Genomic DNA, 18,377 nt, shown 5'->3' with positions numbered 1-18,377 from the left:
ATATTTTCTTATCGTGAATTACGTATATCTTCAGATACTCTAAGGAAAATCCTTGGTTTATTTTGATAACATATTGTATGTATAGGCTGTCATTCAATTTTTCCTACTTCATTCACAAGAAAATATTTTAATATGGATGTCATATATATATCTGCATGTATGTGTTTCTGCAACAAGAGTGTACCTTTCTCATGCGCATGGCAATTGGCAAGTCTTTAAAGAATACATTGAAACCTTCTTCTGATTGCAGATGCAGAATTCCTTAGAATGCAAAGAAGCACCAATTTAATATTTCAGGTTTGTAGGTTTTTCTTAAATACAATTCTAAAATAGTTTTGTTAAATGAATTACACTTTGTAGATTAAAGGGCAAATTTGATTTAACAATCACAGTTTGTTAAGCAAAAATAATAAGGAGAAATGGCTGTACTACTTGTTAGATCTGGCTTCTCTTGCATAACAGAGGATCCTTGGATGTTCTCTTCCGCCCATTTCCTATCAACTCAGGTATTAATAAATAACTTCTTAATATTTATACATTTTATGTTCTATGCTAGCATATATGTATACAATGGCTTTGCACAAACCAATCACTTTTCACGGGATAGTGGTTTTATACTTTCTGATTTCACAAAGGAACACTTTGAAGGAATATTAAGAAGCTGTTCATATCCAAGTTCTCAATATTATATTTGTTAAATCTTATTCATTTTTCCTACGGGGACCATAGTAATCCTCTAAAATCTTCTTAAGCAGGACATTTATAGCAGCTGAATCAAAGTAATATTATATGCTTAGAAACACACAGGATAACAATTTTGAGACCTTAAATATAAACTAATGGATACACAAACAAGAAGGAAAAAATATTAGTTAATGCTTAAGGCTTTTGGGTAGAATTGCAGTGATTTTGTACAGTTCTTGATTGTACCACAGATCCCCTGGGCAGGTAATTTCATCTCATCTCTTTTTATCTTTGCTTCTGCTTGTCATAGGAGCTTATAAGATACACTTTGTTCCTATACCTGTTGTATTTAATGATGACCACTTTTGAATTTAGAAACATTGTTACCCTGTCTCATTCTGAGTAACCAGACCTGTAAATTATATTTCTGCCATTTGTCTGACAGTGTCTACAAGATTGTTAATTATTTAAATATCTATTCTAAATCCATTAGGCAACAAAACACATACCAGTCCCTTGGTGAAGATGGTATCATCTTCAGCTTTTAGAAGCAGTTTTTGAACCAAATCAATTTACTGGTCTCATAGGTCTCTATTTGGGGAAAAAAAGCTCCAGTGTGTGTCCAAAAATTAAAACTAGTTACACAAACTGGGTTTCTATAGCAATAAGGTGAATTATTAGCAAAATAAAGGAGAACTCTTCTCATAGAAAATAGGGAATATAAATAACACAATATTTAATAAACTTTCTTCCTCTGGGCTTGCAGCAAGGATTTAATAACATCTAGTACTAAGATAGTGAAGTAAAATCATTAGAATTTTAACTCATTTCCTCATGTTTAAGGTCTCATTTAATAATATATGTAAGGAGTTTAATGGTCAAATTAGAAACATACTGAGAAGAATAAGCTCTTTTATGTAGAAATCAGTGAAAATTGTCTTTAGAATGATCAGCTTGAAGTATTAATAAACACTTTAACCTGATTTTAAGCATCTATTTTGAATTTAAATATTATTCATAGTCTGCTATTCAATGGAATAGACATGGTACAGAATTAAAAAAATATACAGTATATTTCTGGGAATGAAATTTAGGAAATGCATTTTTCCAGTGTAATTATTCTTTTACTAAATAGCTGAGAGTAACTAGAAAGCTGGTGCAGAATACCAGAACTAAACTTTGGAGTGAGCCATGTAAATAGGATCATAATCCCAAATATTCCATGGAAGTGTTTCCTATGAACAAAGAAAAAAGAAGAAAAGGCAGGATGAGGCTTCTGCAAAATTCTCTGAAGGATGCCTATTTTTTCTTTTTTCTCTTCTCTGTAGAGCATAAAGAGATAAATACCCTAATTATAATAATCCTTGAGTTGCAGCCATGAACAAAAGCATATGGATCAGGAAAAAACAGAGATGAAATTGTTCAAGCACTTGTTAGAACCATCTTGTCCAAACTTCCTGGTATGACAGGTTTGCTTCTGTCCTTCTTGGTGCTGCTGTTCTATATTGTGAAGATTATTGGTCAAAAAGAATGAAAATTGGTTTTCTCTTTGATAAACTTGCCTCTAACAAAAGTGGATTTGTGGTGATCCTGAGCTTACCTAATGAAATACTAAATATACATATAGCATTAAAAGCCAAAGCTTCTAATACTCATGATTTTTTTTTGTACTTTAATATAAAAAGAGTAAAAATCCTGATCATAAATCACATTTAATCAATGGAAGTTGTTGTATAAAGCATCATTGAGCAATGAATTCTCATTTGTTCTTTGAACAGCTTCACAAAGACATTTTGACTAGTGAATACAAAGCACATGATATTAAGCAAAACACCTTTTTTTCCTTCTGAAGTAAAGTTCTTTTGCTAAGTATAGACAAGTGCAACACAGCATAAGCATTTGGGATTTATAACTCAAGTGCCTAAAGAAGTAAGACCCCTAAGCAGTAATCACTGTTAAGACTGATGCTTAAAAACATTCTGCTGGGACAAATGACAGTGTTAGCAGCACCTTTCCAAGTGCCCCACGCTGGCCAGTGCTGCGAACAGTGGATCTGGCCAGACATCAGATCAGGAGGGTGGGATAAAATACTGGGTCGGCTCCTGCTGCCCTGTTGCCTTTGCAGGCACAGCGGGGAACACTTTGTCATCAACAGATCACAACTCAGAAAAGCAGCAGGAGAGAATCCCAGGGTCGTGGTAAATTTAGCTGGTTAAGCACCTTCTTTCAGGATTTCCTCAGTTTCTCTAATCAGGAAAAAACCACAACCTCTTGCGTTTGAGAAAATGTTTAATAGAAAAATGAAGTGCATGAACAGTGAGCTCAGCTGGGTTCAGCTCCTTCTCTAGCTGAGCTCTTCCCAGTTCTTCTGTTTCCAAATGTAGGGAACAGGGAAGAGGGACCAGGCTCCTGGGGTCAGAGCAAGTGCTGGACATTTTGTGGTAAAATACTGATCTCATGGCTAGATACAGACAAGCCAGTGGAACTATTCTCACCAAGTTCAGTGAGACTGGATGCCGACAAACACCAACCCTCTTCAATACTTCGATGTAAATCAAGGCAGACAAATCTTTCCACTGGCCCCTCTGTTATGGGCAATCATATAACCAGTTGTGAGATTTATTCATTTTAGGTGACATGAGTGTTAAAACGTCCTTTCAGAAAATAAATTATGGTAAGATGTAAGGAATGTGTAATTTAAGCAGTTCACCAGAAACACGGTATTTCCCCTAGTGGAACAAAAGTTGCATACTGTTGCTACGATACCTCATCAGGAAAATTTATTTGAGCTGTAGAGATGATTTTTCTAATCACTTAAGACTTCCAAATCCATTTAGAAATACTGCTTTATGTTTCCAAATAGGAATTGCAGTTAATAATGTGCACTTAATACATAAGCAAGATCAATACACTCACTCTCATGCCATGTTTTTCTCAAAAACACTTGCCCCTGTTTGCCTATAGGAATGCTATTATTGGTTTGACCATCATTCTGAAGGCATTTAATTTGTTTCTGTTTTGTAGTAAGTTTGAAAGGATGTAATCTAAACAGTTAATTTAAGCTACCCTTAATCACACAGTTAATAATTTTCATTAAATCCTTACGTTAGAAATGTTTACTACATTATAGTGAAAATCTTAATTGCCCTGAAGCGTATTATGGTTTTTTTTCTTTAACAGATGTTTCTGAATATTTAGGACATCTCTCATGGTGGCTCTGAAATAGCTGAAAAGCAAAACAGAAAGTAGAAGTTACTTCTGTATTATCCTGCTATTACACAAATCTTTCTGCTGATTATAATAACTTGAAGCCATTGTCTCAGCAACTTATATGTCCACCATACATCAAGAGTTCTTTCAGCCAGTCCATATAACAAGTGCTGGAAGAGTTCAGTCTATTGTTTTCATATTACATAAGTACTTTAACTTGTACTTTGCAGTGAATCACCAAATGCTCCAAGTTAATTTTAGAAAGGTGAGCAAGCATGGGGTCTGTAAGTTGCTGCTGAAAACACAAGATGAGTGTTTCTGTACAAAACTATAAATGAGTTCCAGTGTGTTTTATGGAGGTCAAAGTACTTGAACCATTAGTTTATGTCTGTGGAAAGCAAAGGTTCTGAAGATGACTTAAAACAGCAACAATTTGCATTTAGATGCTGAGGTGTGAATGTAGACACCTGACTCAAAGCTCTCAATCACCCTTCAGATGCCCTTGAGAAAGGAGAGCAAGGACCCACATTTCACTCAAAATATGACTGTGCTTTGGTATCTAGACCTCCTCGATCTCCATGCTGCTTCAGCAAACCTGCTTGTAAGCAACAAAACCATGAGTATTTCATTACATCCATGCTATTGGTAGGAATTGTAGAGAAGTTGGCTGTGTTTCTTAGAATAGAGCAGATCAGGAATAAATTAACTGGTACTGAGAGCTTAAGCATTCCTTCAGCCAGTAAACAAAAGTAACTTGGCACTTGTAGCCTTTTTATTTGTAGGGGGTTCGGTTTGTAACTGGGCGGAAACACCAATTTAGTGTAGTGGTTTGGTCCAAAATACTCATTACTGTTTACCTTCTGTGAGATAAGAATTAGGAGAAATGCAAAGCAGGCACCAAACTTGAAAGAATATAAAGAAGTTTATTAACAGACCTAAAAGAAGAAAGAAGAAAAAATCATACCACACCTTCAGAACACTTCTCCTCCCCCACCTTTCTCCCTTCTCCCACTGACAATGTAGAAAGACAACCCTTGAGATGTTCAGTCTGTTTACCACTTCCATAATAACCTTGTTCAGTCCATTTAAGAAGAGGAGTCTCTCTTGCCCATGCTATGAAAACATTATCACAAAGAGACAGCCGCCCGGGTTGGTTCTCTGCTCGCATGTGAGTCCCTTCCCCCGACTTGCAGCTTTTCCCACAACTGCTTTCGAGGGTCCACTCTTGAAGTTTTTGGGGTACAATTTTAAGGTTGAGCCGTTCAGAAACAAAAGTTCTCTTCACCCATCTCTGGGAGCATTTAATCTCTAAGAACAGAGGCCCTCTGCCTTCCCTGGGAGCAAAGGGTCTTCCTCATCTTCATCTCTAGGACTATCTCTGGGAGCATCTCTAGGAACTGAGGTTTCTCCTTTCCCATTTGGAGCAAAAGTCCTCATTGCTTCCATCTCTCCCTGTTCAAACTTCTCATGAAATTACAGCTGCGTCAGCATCTGCCTTACTCAGCGCAGGTGCTTTTGCTCACAAGTACAAGTTGAACGCTCCACCCCCCATGCCTTCATGAAATTACAATGGGTACTCTGATACATCATAGCTTCACAACAGAATTTCAGCTTTAAGCATCTCCTCTTTATCTTCCCTCAGGTTTTCAGCTCTTCACAGCACTAAAAGGGTGCACCAGCTGCCCGCAGCCAGGGGCTTCTCATCCGCTCAATCCAAGGCATCGGAGGGGCACCAGTCCTAAGAATCTCCAGTCTCGGGGCTTTTCAAAGAAAAATGAAAGAGAATCCTGAGTGGAGATGGGTTGGAAGGAGCCTTTCAAGGTCACCCAGACCAAGTGGTCCGCAAGGAGCAGGGACGTCGTCAAGTAGATCAGGTTGCTCAGGGCCTCATCTGAGCTGACCTCAAATGTTCCCAGGGATGGGGCTGCGAGCAGCTCTCTGGGCGACCTGTGCTGGTGTTTCAGCACTCGTCGCAAAGAGTTTCTTCCTTAGACCTGATCTGAATCTGCCCTCTTTGTGTTGAGAGCCATTATCCCTTGTGCTAATGCAACTGTCCTTGCAAAAAAATATGTCCCCAGCATGCTGTGAAGCCCCCTGGAAGTCTTGAAAGGTGGCAAGAAGGTGTGCCCAGGGCCTTCTCTTCTCTAGGCAGAACAAGCCCAGCTGTCTCAGCCTTTCCTCAGAGGAGAGGTGCTCCATGCTGAGATGGTCATTTCTGTGGCCCAGTTTTGTACTTTGGGAACACACTCAGTTTAATGTGGTAGCAAAAGAAGTGAAGTAGAATAATAGCGGTAGGGAGCACTGAAAAGGTGGTGGAAGAAGCCAATGAAACCAGCCCCTGGCAAAATTTGAGATTTGGGTGTGGGAGGAAGGAAGGAAGCAAGAAAGGAAGGAAGGGAGGGAGGAAGGGAAGGAGGGGCTTTGGGGAGCTCCCAGTGAGCCTCAGAGGGGCCTTGGCTTGGCCCTCCTGCCCCGCTTGTAGAGGTTTGTGCCACCAAGGTGGGGACAGCTGAGCAGGACTTAGCCAGGCTGGCCCATTGCTGCCTGGCACAGCCATGTAGACGACGTTGTGGCAGAAAGGGAGCGGCAGAAAGTGCCGCTCGGCTGTCCCTGCTGTGGAGGGAGGTGCCAGTGCTGAATCTGTCAGCCACTTGTGTCAGTGGTTTTCAGAACACGGGCCAAAATCCTATGGGGATCAGCCTTTCTCCAAGGGATTGGAGTTTCCTGAGGAATGCCTTACGCTCCTCACCTTTTTTAACAACTGAAATAGCCCATGACCTTAGAAAAGGGCAACCTCAAGAAGCCTGTTGAGTGTCCTGATGAAAGGAAAACATGCAAGCTGCATTCCCACAATGTGGGCACAACAAAAATCTCAAGAAGCTGCAGACACCTGCAGGATTAATGGATTTGTGGGATTGTGAGCCATGTTTTCCTATGGTAGCAAGGTCCTTGACGTGGAGACAGAGGTGCAGAGAGTGCCCTCATTTCTACATCTTTCTGGTAACCAGAGAAAGCCTGTTTGAGCCCGTGAGGAGTGGAGTTGGGAAAGCAGAAGTTAATTTCTTCCTTTTCTCTTTGGGCAGCATCCATTTGTAACCTCAGCCAAGCCGACCTCCAGCCTGACGCCTCTGATCATGGCAGCGCAGCAGTTTATGGCCAACAGGAGATACTAGCCCTGGAAGAGGCCACTTGTTTTTTTGTAGTCTGTAGTTTTTTGTAGTTTGTAGTTTACAGTTCATAGTTTGTAGTTTCTCATTTGTTTAGATTGATAGTCAAAATAAATACTCTATAAAACCTTCATTGGAAGACTCACTTTGTTCTCACCCTGTGGATAGGCTCTAAATTTGCTTCTGAATGGTCAGGTGCTGCTTAAACCTGGGAAGACCCATGGATGGCGTTTGTGGCATGGTTTTGAACTGGGCAAAAGTCTGCTTCCTTTGTTATCTCCAGGCCACAACCTCGTGTGGAGATACAGGCTCACAGCTGTGAATAGAGGAGGGCAAAACGGGGCAGAGCAGTGGTGTCACTGCTGGGGACGGCGCCGTGGCCCTGGTTGTGTCGCAGCTCCTGGAGAGGTTGGGAGTGTCTGTGCTGCTCTGGGCAGAGGGGCAGGGAGCTGGGCTTCTTCGCAGGCTCGGGCGCAGGTGAGCGTCCAGCGGGCACGCGAGTTCTGCCACGGGAACTGAGGCTGACGTGAGGGAGTGACAACTTGTGCAGTTTGGATCTGCGTGAGCCACGGCTTCTCTCAGCTCAGCACCCACCATGAGGGACGCAACTGCCCAGACAGAGCTGGCCTGGGGTCACGCTGCATGAGAGCCTGGGAGGGGACACAGCCAGGGCAGGTGACCCAAACTGGCCACAGGTATATTCCAGACCATTTGACATCCTGCTCAGTGTTTCAAGCTGGGCGCAAGAAGGAGGAAGGAGGGGACGTTTGGAGTGATGGCATTTGTCTTCCCAAGTCACTGTGAGGCGTGAGGGGACCCTGCTCTCCTGGAGATGCAAAACACCTGCCTGCCCTTGGGAAATGGCGAATGAGTTCTTTATTTTTCTTTGCTTGAGCGTGTGGCTTTTGCATTCCCTATGCAACTGAATTGATCTCAACCTGTGAGTTTCCCAGCTTTTACCCTTCCGATTGTCTCCCCAGGGAGCCAGAATGGCTGTGTGTGGTGCTTAGCTGGTGGATGGGGTTGAACCACAACACACAGTCACAGAGATTCCTCATCTACGCAAATGAATCCATTGTTCCCAGTGACTTAGTCGGAACTGCAGAGGAACTGTGAAACTGATCTCCAGCTGTAACATTCAGCTCTCCATAACCAGGACTGGCACTTGCCAATGACAGGTAAGGATTTCTTCAAAATTCCATTTTTCTGTTCAAATCCTTTATTTGTTTGAGCTGTAAAGTGAACATTTGAATGCACAAAAGATGAAATCTAAACCTTTGCTAGGATGTTAAGTGAAAAGCTATGTCAGTGTGTACTGACATAGGGTCACTGAACCATAGAATCACAGGATCACAGAATAGTTTGGGTTGGAGGGGACCTTAAAGATAATCTAGTTGCAATGATCCTGCCATGGGCAGGGACGCCTTTCACTTAACCAGGTTACTCAGAGCCCCATCCAACCTGGCCTTGAAGACTTTCAGGGACAGGGCATCATCCACAACTTTTCTAGGAAACCTGTTCCTGTGTCTCACCATCCTCACAGTAAAGTTCTTTCCAACATCTAATTTAACTCTCCTCTTGTAGTGTAAAACCCTTTCCCCTTGTCTTACACAATCTGCCCTACTATAATGTACTTCATAGATTTCAGAAATCTCTACCTGAAACACCATCAAGACTTTTTCTCCTCCACAATTTCACAAAACATTACAAGAAACTTATTTTGCCTTTTTGTTTTGCTTTTTTATGCTTTTTTTTCAGTGAAAAAAGTCTTTCCATTCCTTTTTTTTTGGCATGACATTTCTGGGAAAAAACTCCCAGTGATATTTGTTGACAAAAATAGCTGAATGTACAGCTTTAACCTTGAGGGATGCAGCCAGTTAAAGGATAGTGAGATTCCTGAGGATACCTACCCATTTTTATGTTCTATCATTGAATGTTAATAATGGATGTGCCTTGAAAATTTTGGAATGCAATGTTATGTGTCTGAAAGCCAAGAGTGTCACAGATACAATCTTTAAATTTATTTTGATTAGAACTCACTGTACCTTGTCATGTATACTTTCCCTTTCTGGATGTTGTATAACCATGCAAATTATTTCAACAAAAATAATTTTCTGTATAGGGAAATAGACACTCCTAAAATCACAGTATCATATTCCTGTCCTTGGTCTGGAATTTAGATCCTGTTTTCTCTCATAAATGGATTTAAAAACCCAAGAATATATAATATCTGTATGAGCTAAGTATGTGTTTTGAAAACCAAAAACGTTGAACTTTCTCTTTTTTTCAGTAATATCTCTTTTTAGAGCTTGCCATCAGAATGAATGCATGGTTTTTTACTACCATTCAGCTCTTTTTCCTCTGCATTCTAATTGTATTTGCATTTTTTTTTGTTCAACACTTTTTTCCCTTTAGTCAGACAAGTCCATCTGGTTTGTGTCAAAACTATGTTTTACTTGGGAAGGCCTTCATCAGTTTCTTCCATTAAATGAAAATCTACAGGGCAGTGTGCTGACAGCCTGTGTAACTCAGAGGCTTCTGTTCACAAAATTAATTCTCTATGTGTTGAAGAACTAGTAAACTTTCTTTTCCAAAATTGTCTGTGACATGATCAAAATATCCCCAATATTAAAATAACTGTGCCATGATTAGGACTTTGATTGCTAATAATGATCATGATTATCACTATAAAGACTTTTTTTATTCATACTTAATCAGCTAACAATCCTGACATTTTGCTTTGTCACATGAAAGGTGTTTTTTTAAAGTGATTGAGACTACTAGATTCATTTATATGCTAGAGATTAACAAGGAGTAATAAATATGCCAATGATATATTAGGGAAACTGAATTCTCTGTTATTGGATGTTAAGATTAAGCACCTTTTGAAAGCACTTGAGACACAGCCACTCTTGCTCCCATACTGGGACAGGAGAAAAAAGGTGTGAATTATTTGTATGATTCAACAGACTTGTCAAGGAGTCAGAATTAGAGATCTGAAGACCATCTGAATGGTGGCAGAAAGCAGTTGTGATGGAGTGTAGCTTTAACAGCTGTGTTATCAAACACAAACCAAAGATGCACTTCTACTCTCGACGGTGCAAAGCCCTTCATATCCTCTAGCTCGTTCAACAAGAAAGAAAAGGAAACAGCTTTCTGAGCCCGTGCTTTCTTACCCACATTGAAACTTGGAGTTTTGAATGTTTCATGTCCTTTCTCCCTTAGCCTGTTTGTCATCAAGAAAAGAAACCAAAACACCAGGAAATCCTTGCTTAGCATCTAATTCCATACTAAATATATAATTCTGGGAAGCCTTTCAGCCAGAGGATCACTGCTCAGCCCAATCTCTTAACCTAGATGTAACCTCACCAAGTGTTTTACAGAGTTCTAAATTTTCCTTCCGAATTCTGCCAAGAGGAGCCTCACAAAAGGGAAGGCATTTCAGCAGGCTTTGCCTTTATTTGTATCTGTGGGGATTTCACAGTATTTGGGATTTCTGAGTATTTGACATTCTCATTGTCTAAAATCCCAGATTAGTCCTGTTCTTCATTAACTATTTTCTGATTCATAGCATCCTCTTTTCCTAGGCACTTGGTAATTTACAGTAATGGGTTTAGATGATGATCCTCTACTTCTTTATTATCGTCAATACTGAAAAGTTAATTTCAAATGAAAGAAGTATGTAGCTTCATTGTAATATAGAAATACTTGATATTCGCTGTTGGAAGTTATACATCTGTATTTCTCATGGTGGCAGATAAAATAGAAAACTTGCAAGACAAAAATGTTCTAACAAGAACAAAAAAACCCTCACTGCCTTGGGTATATAAAGATATGTTAAAGTAACTCATGAGTCGAAGAAAAAATGATGTCTGATTATATGAACAGTTCTTTACGTTTGATGAATAAACCAGGGCAGATTCTCATCTTCTTATGCTGAATAACTTCACAGCAGAAACCCACCACGCCTTCTGGGAAATAAGGTGCTCCTCAGCAAGATAAAGTGCACAAGGACCTTTACAATCATGTTCCTGTGTTACCAGGGGATGGTAAGGTCATTACTCCTTGTGTAACATTTCTGTAAGTGCCTGGATTTTGGAAAGGATATTATGGGTTAGTTTCTCGTTGCCATTTAATCTTTGTGATCAATTTGGGATTTTTTCGTTCTGTTCGAATTAAATACACCATGACACTAACTGGTGATGCCATGGAGAGCCATGAATCACTATGTATCAATCTTTCCAAGTGCACTGTAACTCTCAGGAAAATCTTATATTGGTTCACACTGTATTCTGCAAGGTTCTCTATGTACAGTAACCATTTTTCTGTGCTATTCTACACCAGTTCATTCTACAAATTTTGTGGTAACAATGTTATTACCTTTCAAAAGGCCAAGTGATAAGTGGATAGGAAAAGAATCTGCCCCATATGTAATCTAAAAAGTAATCAGCAAGTAGTTTCAGTCCAGTGTAAAGAGTTGTAAACTGCATACCACTGATACAATTTGAGTTTTAGGACATTTCAATGAGAGACAATCCAGCCTTGGCAATCTAACAGTATGAAGTCATAGCCTATAAATGGAATTCTTTTATTTGCACCAACTTCTAGATATTAAAAAAGTTATTTAAACTAATTTTTCACTGTTGTTTTCAGATAGTTTTCCTTCTGATCTGAAGGTGTACACAGCCAGTTAAAAATACTCTTATACAACAACTCGTTTCATGTAAGGGAACATGCTTTGCACTAGGAGGCTAAGGTATTGTGACTGTGTGCTTTAACATTAGCTGTTACCTTTTTTATCCTGTCACTGGAAATTACCTTAAAAAATGCTTTTCAAGCAAAAATATTAGTTGTCCTTGAACAAATGCCTCAAAGTTCATTTAGCGTCCTTCATCAGAAGTTGCAGAAATAATTGGATATTTAGACTTCTAACTAACAGAAAAATGAAATGAGTCTTTCAGCTGCTGTCCAAGAGAAGAGCCTGGTATAACTAACACAAACTCCCAAACGAATTATGCTGTTCATTGAGGTGTTTCAGTTAGGAAAAACCCTCTTGAATTACATTCTGTACTTCAGCAAGGACAATTTTGTAAGCAGAAGCAGCAAAATGGGCAGGAGACAGAACCAGATATAAAGGGATTTTTCTCCTGCAAGCTTGGAAAGAGTTACTTAGAGCACTAGTGCTCTATGAAGGAAAATAAGATCTCTCTGAAATACGATAGAATTTTCAGTAGGGGATTTTACTATCAGCCATTGTTACCACTTGGAGTTGCAGATGGAGCTGAAGTAACCACAAAAGCTATGTGAAATACAAAACTGGCCACAGTAGTCATGACCTTCTTAAGTCGACCTTCTTCGGTGATTTTTTGAACATAACTCCAAGAAGTAGGATAAATCCATGGTTGTGATGATCTAATCTTATAGCTACAGAGGTTTAACATTCAAAATAGTAAAGTCTCTGTTTAAAGTCAATTATCACCCCCTAGTAAAGGTGATAGTGGAAAAGCTGAGGGACCTTTTCCTCAAAGAAATCGTAGCATATTGCTTTAGTCTGTAGAATTACCAGCTTCACCACCACCTTTTAGATGGAAATACTTTCCATTGAGTAAAATCATGATCATCTTCTTTCTCTCCAACAGTGATGGTGGGAAGGATCCCATCATGTAGATAGGGGAAATGTTTTTTTTACTAACCCTGGAAGAACAGAGAACTGCTGTGTTACCCCCAAAGAGGAAAAGTGTCTACATCAGACCATCATGTTCTTTTGTAGCTCTGCTGTCATCAGCAGGGAAAATAAAATCACACAGAGGTGTCATTCCCACCACAGTACTGGGTGGAAAAAAGCTGTTATTGAGAATAGTGCTTTTTACCCCTTATATTCCAAGAAGTGGCATAATTCAATTATATTTTATTAATACAAAGCCATTATATTAGAGAATATTTAGGGACAGCAAATTGATAATAAATGTTGATACATTACAGTTCAGCAAAATAGAATTAGTCTTTTATACAGTCCTTTTAACAAAGCCTACTGACCACAAGGAAAGGAGACTGTACTAATAGAATTTTTAAAAAATACTGCTTTGGTGGTATAGACTAGGTAGGAAATCTGAGCCAAATTAAATTTGTGGACCATTTCCTACATGTTATGGAGACAGAAGATTCTGCCCTAATTGCACAGAGTTTAGTCAGTATTAGGTTGGCAACTGTGTTCCAAGAGAGCAGAGGTATTTTAAATTAATTAAAGTTTCAAGGTGACAGAAACAGTTAGGAAGTGAGACAGCTAAGAAGGCATTGTTAACGATATATATGATTGTCAGCAAGGGGAAAGAATTTTCTTTTCAATGTCACAACCAATATGTCCTAATTAAAAGAAAAAAAATGTTATTTTCTGAGAAAGATACATTATTAACAAATTTACCAAGAAAACATCCCAGTCATTGTGCTAGTTTGAGCTAATATGATGACAGTTTATTTTCATAAATACAATATACAGCATCATGAGACTGTGGAGATATGTCTTTCAAATCTGAGAAGTGCATGTCACAGCCACACCAAGTAATTATAAAACACAAACGTACTGAAATCAACAAAATTATGCAAAACTTATAGTCGTCAATGATTATTTAAATTAATAATATCTGAAGGTTCACAAATTCATAGTAACACGTTGATACTAATGTTAATTTGTAATAAATACATTGTAGTATTTTAATGTATTGAATTCTTGTCTATCACCTACCACAGATCATGACATAATTACATGTGGCACTAGTCTATGAAATAAGTAACAGAGTTCAATATATTTACTATTCAGTAACTACAATCACTAACATCAGGAATAATTATGCCCTGAATTTATTTTAATCCCCTTCTGTGTACGGTAGCACATATAAGTACACTTCTCTATTTGAGTTAAATTATCTAGTAAAATTACTGGCAATATTCACTTTTTGATTATCATGCTCATCTTTGAAAACCTTATGCAAAATCCTTTGAAACAGCTTCTATAAAATTTGGAGCAGACATGAGTATTGTGAATGTGCAAATGATGGCAAAAAGGGTAAATGCAACCAGACATAATCTGTCTATGACAGCAGCTGCAAACTTCCACTCACTGCAGATCTCTTCACCCTCATCTTGTTTCCTGAACCGCATTGCTATGAACTGGACTTCCTCCAGGATCTTCACCATCACTGGAAGAGTATCCATTAAAGCTTTCTTTTGCACAAGCTCAATATCTTCTGCTAAGGGGCAAGTCATCTTTCCACCCTTGCTGCCCAGGTCGTTCTTCTGGGGGCAGCACGGGCTGTCCATGGCGTGGTAGCTGTAGATGGTGTTGCCGTTGCTGGACTGGTGCCCGGGAAGGACGTTCACCTCCATGCTGTTTACACTCAGGTGGTGACTGGAATAGCTGTATTTGCAGGAGAGGGGCTTTATATTTTCCCCAGGTTTTTTCATTCGTAAGAACCAAGCACACCAATTCAGCAGGATGACACGGACCTGAAAGAGAGTTACCATGGCAGGAATACTGAAGACTCTTTGGCATTTTAAATGCTTTTGAAACTTTTTGTGACTATTATAGTTAGGCTGCACAGTCTCTTCGAAATACGGATGGATTTCTGTGTTCTCCAGCTATTTTCTTTCAAAACTTTTCTTTGAGGGACTTGCTTTTTACCAAGGATGGCCTTTTTTTGGATCTGCCTTGAACACAGGGCTGTTCAGCGCACACTCAACTTATCAAGCAAAAGAGATGTAAAATCTTACTTCACAAAATGGTTCTTGAAGACCCGTCTTTATCAAACAATCCCAGATCTCTGCAATTGAGCAGGCAGCACAAAACTGGCTGTATGGTTTTCAAACATTTCTCAGATTGTAAGAAAAGAGATACAGTTAAACATTTTTAGGGGCCAATGTTGAGATTTTTCTGAAAAAAATCCCTATATGGCAGATTGTAGAACATTTCCCACCCCCACTTCTATTGCTTACATCTAAATAAAAGACCTTGGTTATGTGTTAGTGGTTTTTTTGAATGCTATTTTATACTCCTTTGAGGAGTTCAACCACATAATACAGCAGGCTTTTTTTCAAAAGAGTAAATCAATTACATTTAGTAGTTCAAAATCTGAGTGCCACTATCAACTGCTGTCATTTCCCTGTGCGCTGGTGTATCACAAGAGTGCTCTAACTTGCACATGGCAGATTGTGCCTCATATGTTTCTTGTCAAGGTCATTAAGTGAGCTAACTCCAGAGAGTGCATCCAGACTTTTTTTCCAGTGAACTGATCTTCAGATGTTTTGTCTGAAATCTGGGCCTGCTAGAATTCCTACTGGTAACATTGTTAACTGCGAAAGGCAGGAAAAAGGCTGTGGATTCAGTAAGGTCTTGTGTGAAGAGCAGCCAACTAAATCAGCAAAATCTTGTAATTACAAGACCCTCCACGTGTTACACATACAAAATGGATATTTGCAATGTGCTTGAGAGGGACTCTTCATGCAGACAGGCCTCTTTGATGACTTTACCATCCTGGTTGCAAGCCAAATAATCTGACATTAAGGAGAGAACAGATGTGGCTTCTGGTTTCCCTCCTGAGCCTTGACTCAGAAGGACTCCCTGTGTAATCCTGCTCCTACTTTGGTAATGTACAACTTGGGACCACACTTTGCCTCCAAAGCTGTTTTAGATGCAGGAAAAGTTGACTCCTGTGTTTGCACAGTACAGATACAGGGGAAATCACAGTTAGCACTTCGAGTTCCTGCTGTAATGGCGAGCATAATTTCAGAAAGGAGGAAACATTGATAATGTTTCCTCAGAAACAGATAGGAACAATAATAATAACAATAATAATAATAATAGTAATAATAAAAACAACCAAAGCCAATGACCAGTGAAAGGCAGTTACACAATTTTTTAATTTTGTAGTGTGAGCTCTTGTAGGTCACAGCCCTGTGCCATTTTCTGTGAGCCATTTTTCTTCTCTCCCACTAATGAATGTTTTGTTCTTCATCATTGTCATGGTTCTGGCTGGAATTGAGTTAATTTTTTTCCTAGTAGCTGGTACAGTGTGGTATTTTAGATTCAATATGAGAATAATATCAGTAAAACACTGATGTTTTAGTTGTTGGAAAGTAGTGCTTACCCTGAATCAAGGACTTTTCCGTTTCCTGTGCTCTGCCACTGAGCAGGTGCACACAACACCATGAGGAAGCATGGCCAGGACAACTGACCTAAACTAGCCAAAGGGATATTCCAAAAAGATATAAAGTGTGGGGAGCTGGTTGGAGGCTGTCAATTGCTGCTCAAAATCAGGCTGTGCATCAGTCAGCAGGTGGTGAGCTATTGTATTGTGCATCACTTGTTTCTCTTGCATTTTATTACTCTCTCTCTTTTCCTTGCTGTTATTATTATATTTTTGTTACTCATCACTATAATTAATATTATTCATATTATTGTGTTGTATTCTGTTTCAATTATTAAGCTGTTCTTCTCTCAACCCACAAAGTGTTGGAGTTTTTTTCTGATTCTCATCCTCATGAGGGAAGGGAGCTGGGGTGTGAGCAAGTGGCTGTCTGGCACTTAGATGCCGGCTGGGTTTAAATTACGACAGTCCTTAAAGACTGTTTTCCCATTATTCCTATTATGTTGCTTAAATATTTCATTATTTCCTCCATAGCCACCACAAACAAATAGCAACCTGTAGTGTTGCAGCCTAAAAAACTGATTCTGGTTTTAATTGAACTTACTTAATTACAACGTGTTCAGACTGCTCATGGACACAAAATGGGACAACATGGAACAAAATAAAGATCTTATTTGCTAGCGATGTATCAATAGTGTCGGCGCCAAAGGGGAGAGAGAAATTTGCTCTCCAGGACTGTGAAATTCCAAAACACTAAGTCAGAAAAACTTTCTTATTAGAAAATGTTAATATGTCTGCCTTAACCCTGAAAGGAGATGTGAGGTGAAAAAGCACTTTTATATAGGAATGCTGCTTTTTTTTTCAAGGCAGAGTTTTTACTCCTTAGGGAAATTACATTTACAACTACAGTCAAACCCATTTCCCATAGAAAAATAAATACCCAGAAGACAGTAACACAGCTTTTAATTAGCTTGAATTTCAAATGCCCTATTTCCTTGAAAACACAGACATTCAGGCATCAATCTGTTCTTGTCATACCAATTAATTCAAGAGACAGCTGCAAGATACAGGTTTTTGGAAAACAGCTGATTATGATAATATGAATCTATACTCTCACCTGCATTGTCATATATGGGTTTCTGTGAAGGAAGTACACAGCTACAGATGCCTTCAGAGCTCAGCAACCCTTCTGTGAGCCTCTCCTAATTATAATGCAGCTGTACTGCTAGCTCCCCATCACAGACACCTGCCTGGCCTAGGCCAGAGCAGAAAGTCTCCAATTAAAGCTCTCTTGATAAGGGGTATCTGAACCTGAGCAAAACTGTGCATGTCCAGGTTTGAAACATATCAAAAGAGAAGCCTGAAACATAACAAACCTTATTTAGGCACTGCAAAGAGCTAGAGTTCTCTTGCCTTTTCCCACAAAACCCCTTCTTCCCGCAGTGCTTGGTCTCTCCATATCTCTTTCCTATACAACAGTCTTGGATGTCAGTAGAGAAAGGTCAGTTGAGCTGTAGTCCATGCCAGCTCCTTAGCTGGGCCTTCTTTAGTGTTCTTTTCCATGCTAGCTCAGCAGACATTATCAAAAGTGTCAATCAGCCAGCAGTTCTCACTTCTCAACTGAGTAGCCAACAAATGCCCTGGCTGAACACCTTGGATTTAAATTCCTCTCTTGGAAAAAGCTGGTTTGTAAGTCATCAAAGATTAATAGAAAGGAAGCCACAATTCTAAGCAGTGGCATAAGGGAAGTGAACACCTACAGAGAGGATAACTCTGCACTAACAGGCACTCTCCTCCCTCTTCTGTTGCAAAGTGCAAGCACAGACCCCTTGAGAGACAGGCAGGGAAAATAAACTGCTCAACTGTAAATAGTTTAGAAAGCAGGTGTTTAGGAAATACATTCAGTCAAATCTTCTGGGTCTGCAGAAGCTCCCACACATGCCCAATTGTCCAGTGCCTCTCCCTGAAACTGACTCCAGCAGACAAATCCATTTAAGCAGGAGGTGAGAATAATCCTGTAACAATATCCAATTAATCAGGGTTAGAGTTTGCAATAATCTGATGCCTGGCTCTGACAGTAAGAGGACATTGTGGGAAGCAAGTAAGGGCAGCTGCTGATACTGGAAATGCAGATGCAAAAATTTTCTTCTTTCTTAAGTTACTGCTTCACTTCACA

General features: G+C 39.4%; 1 protein-coding gene across 2 annotated transcripts in view; it reads right to left on the bottom strand.

Moving 5' to 3' along the window:
- Nucleotides 1-13,507: 13,507 nt before the first annotated feature.
- Nucleotides 13,508-18,377, bottom strand: part of LOC104689759 (neuronal acetylcholine receptor subunit alpha-7-like) — a 59,404-nt gene continuing 54,534 nt past the window's right edge. For both annotated transcript variants that reach the window (XM_010400058.3, XM_019286232.1), the window contains one exon: nucleotides 13,508-14,564. In XM_010400058.3, the coding sequence (XP_010398360.1) occupies nucleotides 14,043-14,564 (522 nt within the window). In that variant the 3' untranslated portion in view covers nucleotides 13,508-14,042. The remainder of the gene's footprint in view (nucleotides 14,565-18,377) is intronic.

Source organism: Corvus cornix, chromosome Z (assembly GCF_000738735.6).
Source record: "Corvus cornix cornix isolate S_Up_H32 chromosome Z, ASM73873v5, whole genome shotgun sequence".
Classification (NCBI taxonomy): Eukaryota; Metazoa; Chordata; class Aves; order Passeriformes; family Corvidae; genus Corvus; species Corvus cornix.
This window is presented reverse-complemented; position numbering and strand designations above follow the sequence as displayed.